The sequence below is a fragment of the Vicia villosa genome, linkage group LG1 (assembly GCF_029867415.1).
Source record: "Vicia villosa cultivar HV-30 ecotype Madison, WI linkage group LG1, Vvil1.0, whole genome shotgun sequence".
Taxonomy (NCBI): domain Eukaryota; kingdom Viridiplantae; phylum Streptophyta; class Magnoliopsida; order Fabales; family Fabaceae; genus Vicia; species Vicia villosa.
In genome coordinates, this window is record NC_081180.1 from 216002530 (window position 1) to 216007668 (window position 5139).

The 5139-nt window shown below is 34.5% G+C and overlaps 1 protein-coding gene across 1 annotated transcript; it reads right to left on the reverse strand.

Annotated features, from left to right (window-relative positions):
* Nucleotides 1-459: 459 nt before the first annotated feature.
* LOC131644875 (shaggy-related protein kinase eta) lies at nt 460-4195 on the reverse strand. The gene is made up of 12 exons (XM_058915487.1): nt 3995-4195; nt 3032-3124; nt 2837-2896; nt 2480-2752; nt 2318-2392; nt 2157-2213; nt 1916-2056; nt 1739-1789; nt 1558-1653; nt 1391-1474; nt 1159-1260; nt 460-1044 (listed from the first exon to the last, which is right to left on the reverse strand). The coding sequence occupies exons 1-12, from the start codon at nt 4007-4009 to the stop codon at nt 949-951; spliced, it is 1143 nt and encodes a 380-aa protein (XP_058771470.1). The 5' UTR covers nt 4010-4195; the 3' UTR covers nt 460-948.
* Nucleotides 4196-5139: the final 944 nt, after the last annotated feature.

Below are 5139 nucleotides of genomic sequence, written 5' to 3' on the forward strand. Positions count from 1 at the left end.
GTACACGGTAATCAATCTTTTTAATGTTCCATAACCATTCAATCTATCCCAATGATTAGTTTATCAAAAATTTGATTATCAATGTTGTCTATATTTTTTATTTAAGAATTCAATTTCAGCTTATAAATGTCAAATCAATTATATAGTCTAATTTTTTTTTCTAATGATAGTACAAGAAATATTAAGATTATTTTCTTTCTCAACTCAATATGCTGTCATTTTGAGATGATGTATGAAACTATTTTATCTTATGCATCTAATAAAATATTATAATAGCATTTATTAATAGTTACATGGCTAACAATTGCTATGAACAAGGTATTATACTCCAAACTCATCATATAAAAACTCAATTTTCATTCAAATTTCACATACAATATTGGAAATTCTATCCATAATTTAGTAATTCTAGTATTGATAAGACCGCATTTTCGAATAATTAAAAGGACATGAAGCATATTTAAGAGAAAGGTATATCATATTACATTTGACAAGGAAAGTAACTGGTCTGCAACATTGCAATAAAATCAAGCACATATTAACATGATAAGAGTTAAGAAAACCAAACCCAACAACCAACATAGCCCATCATCAATACCATCAAAACTACCCATCTTTGTTTTCATGGGACCCACCATCCAGCTATAAGGGTTTGTTTGGTTTTCCTCTCACAAAAGCATTTTCTGACCAATTTAGGCCAACTATACCATGACATCATGTAGACATTTTACAATAAACATTCAAGGAAAAAAAGCTATTCTTTTGCAAGATATAGTCAAAAGGTATACACATATACTGAGGGATCAACTGCAGCCACCCGGTCCGGGTTCAGCGTGACACTACACTGGCCAGGCCACAGAACATGATAACTTAGACAAAAATAATGGTGCCACTTTTGTTTTAATGTATCGACTAGTATACACTTTGCCTCCTCCTGTGCTTGTATCATCATGATCCGGTTGATTGAACAAATTGTAGACCTATTTGCCGCTTTATGTGGTCGGGTATCAACTTATTGACAAGCTCGGGTGATGCTCCTGATAACTGTAAACGGGAAGAGTAACATTATAGTTGACTATCATTTTCGGTCTTGAAACTGGAGAGATAGTTAACTGCAAGGGCGAAAATCTGAGCAAGAAAGATATTTTAAGGACTTACTTCCTGTTTGAAGTTGAAAAGAGGAGGAAATGGGCGACCATTAGGCAGGCGGGCATTGGGCTCTCGAAGATCATCGAAGAAAGGATGTGCACAAGCTTCAAGCTGCATAACAAAATTCGTTGTTAAGCTGGTTTTTATATAAAACAAAACTAGTATCCGATGATTAATCGAATTCAGAAGTCTAGATTTATGTAACACGAATATGTTTGAAACGGAGATCAACAACACTCACCGCAGTGCAACGAAGACTTGGAGAGTACTGCAAAAGCCGAGAAGCAAGATCGATAGCTTCTGGGGGCATCTTTTTGTGGAAGATCTGCACAAAAATTTAAATTTATAAGAATATGCGAGAATATTTTTATTTAAGCAGCAAATTAGAGAACAGATTAAAATGCAGACCTTGTGCCATGGGTGTGCTTTTATTTGTGGAAACCTAAAGTCATTGTAATTGGGATTCATGCATCGAACTTCCTCCCGGGTGGGTGTTCCAAGCACCTGCATCATAGTTCCAAAGATCTGATTAATTATGACATGTAAGGCATGATTTAGAATATATGTTACATGCCGACACCAATCGCACCTTTATAATATGTACGAGCTGGTCCACCGCATTTTCACCAGGGAATAATGGCTGCAAAAGATTCCATTTTATCAAATGAATGGTGGCAGATACTTACAGAAATGATAGAAATGCATCATGTTGCAGTAGTTGATGATGAGGATGTCAACAACTATGAAAAAAAATAATGACACAAACCTGGCCCAAAAGCAGTTCAGCTAGGACACAGCCACCTGACCAAATGTCAATTGAAGTAGTATACTCTGTCGCACCAAATATGAGCTCTGGAGCTCGGTAGAATCGTGAACATATGTACGATATATTAGCTTCGCCCTTGACCTGGCCAGACAAAATCCAAGGTTAGTTAGTAGAAGAAACATTCATTGGGGAGAAAGGAGAAAACTAAACAGATTAATATAAGATGAGTAGGTCAACATACCAGCATTTTTGCACTTCCGAAATCACATAACTTAACTTGATGTGAAAGGGGATCAACCTGAGGAATAAACAGAATAACATCAAGGACAACAAAAGTAATTACTACTCTTATGAAAGAAATCTGAATCGTAATGTATATTCCGCAAAAGTATATTAACAAACCAGTATATTTTGAGGCTTCAAATCCCTGTGGCAAACTCCAGGAACAGTGTGGATATAAGCCAACCCCCTAAAGATCTGCATGCCGGACACAAATTTCTATCAGACAATGAATGAATAAATCAAACAAGTTTATTATTTACCAGAAAGTAGTCGACGGCATACCTGGTACATATAAAGTTTTACATAGATGATTGGTATTCTTTGATTAGCGTTGTTATAATGCTTTAAGACCCGATACATGGACTCTGGAACATATTCCATCACCAAATTAAGAAAAAGTTCATCTGTACTTGTAGTTGAAAAGAAACAATGCTTCAGAGTGACCACATTAGGATGATCCATCACACGCATCAACTGTAGTTCACGGTTCTTATATCTTCGGTCTTGTAAAACCTTCTTAATGGCCACTGCCTCTCCGGTTTCCAAGCATTTTGCCTATGAGAAAAAAATTATCAGCATATGGCAAAAATAAAAAAGGTGGAGACGGCAACAGTTACGAAGAATCTAGTATTAGCATACCTGGAAAACAATTCCAAATGATCCAGTTCCGACGACACGCTCTGCCATGTAACTAATAGTCTACAAGAATCATTAAACAAGATGTTAAACTAGTAATCCAAGATAAACGTCAAATGGAATTGCTAACAAATCAGCAAACTACTCAAACTCGAAACTGTGACGTTATCAGCACAACAGGATTTAAAAAGGTTTTACCTGTTTTGGTTCCCCATTTTTACCGCCAATTGTTGTAGATATTATTTGACCAGTTAGAGAATCATTCCCATTGATAACAGAAGTAGACATCTCCTGTTGAAATTGTCATGTTAATCACAAGATATATGAAACATGGATTTCTCACAAAAATATCAATAAACAGTTCGGTTTCAAAGTGAAGCTAAAAATAGAAAGCTCGTGATTAACCAATTGGTAGACATATCAAACATAGTAAAGGAAAGGCTAAGATGAAGAACGAGATACGGAATTAAACCATCACATATCAACAGCATAATCAAAAACATAAAAGGTAAGAAGAAAGAAATAAGCTGCTAAAAATTAAAGATCAAGGAACCAAGAGCTATAGCAGCACAAAATCCAGAGGACAACAGATAGAACAAAAATCTGATCATCAGAATCACAAATCAAAGTGATGAACAACACAGAAAGCAAGCAAGATGCGGTGAATAACTAGCAAACAATACAAGCTCATGACAAACAAACAACCAATAACAAAACATTGAGAGACCAGCTTCAACATAAGAACCATGATCTGATCATAACATACTGTCGGCAACAAACAAAATCTTCAAAAAAAACACAAAACCTAGTTCAAAACTTCTCACCATGAAAAAAAATTGAAACTTGAGAGAAACCCATAGATCAACTCAAAAAATACTAAAATGGGTCATCTATAGTTACCACAAAAACCAAAATTTAAGCAACGAATCGAATTTCCCCCAAAACAACAAACCCTAACATTCCTTTTTCAGCAAACAAAAAAAGGAAACAATCAAACAAAAAATCACACAACCCATATAAATTAAGCTTCATACTATTACAAAAACAAAACAAAATCAATTATTCCATTCATAAATAACCAATTTTCACACCAACGAAGCAATTTACATATCAAAAAAGTCCCAAGAAAAAAAAAGTTTTTTTTGGGGGGTGAGAAAATACCTTATCCTCAGCCATGAGGGAGAAAGGAGGGAGAGAGAGAGAAGAGGAAGAAACTAGGGAAGGGTGAAGAAGAGGGAGAAGGTGGAAGAGAAAGTAAGAGGGAAATGGAGGACCCAGCAAGAGAAAGACAAGTCCATGTGATTCCAGCTCTTGTTTTTCTCTTCTCTCTCTTTCTCTCTCCTTTCTTTTCTGTCTACCCTTTCTTTTCTTTTTCTTTTTTATTATTATTTTCTGTTTTCTTTTTTGGACTTTTCCTATTTGTCTTTGACCCACTTTGTAGATTAGGAAGAACTTGCTATTAATACAATCATTAGACGTGCTTAGTTTAATTTGTCGGTCAAATAAATACTTTCCTTTCATTTCATTTTATAGTTGAAATTTTTGTTCACAATTATTAGTATTTGAGTTTAAATTAATACAAGAGATTAATAAAGTTTTACATAAATTATAGATCTAAATATGACTTTAATAGGGATGTTAATGAGGTAGGACTAGTAGTGGTAAATCTATTCAGTAGGATGATCTTGTCTGTTTTGTTCGATTTTTTTGACGGAATAAGATTTTATGACTGCACTCTTAATGTATATGTCTTGTCCTGGTCCGTTGTTTTGGACTTTTGTTGACACAGACATTAACATAATGTTTGTATTTTTAGCCTTAAAAAGTATGTTGCATGTGGGTCTGCACCGTTCTAATTTTTTTTATAGTGAGGGCCGAAATTTTAGAATCGAACTCTCAACTATGTTCGTCTTGTTCCGCCCCATTTTTTAAAGACTTTTATGGGGCGGACTTAAACGGGATGGACATGTCAGTTTGTCATCCCTAAATAGGATGGAGGGTACTTTCTTGTTTGTGTCTCTGCCATCAAATTCGTTCTTTATTTTCATCGAAATTTTAATTCTCATCTTCATCTTCTGCATATTCATACAATTTCGTACGCATACTCATCCAACATAAAAAAAATGTATTTTTTTTCAAAATAGCATTACGTTAGTACATACGTTAAAAATATTTGAAAAAAACCAAAATAACAATTGTAAACTAAAAACTATATACTTATTATATATATTATAATAACTAAGCAGATCGGAGACTCTCTGGGTGGAAACTATATTCTTCATCTCTGTTCTCAAAGTACGTTTAAG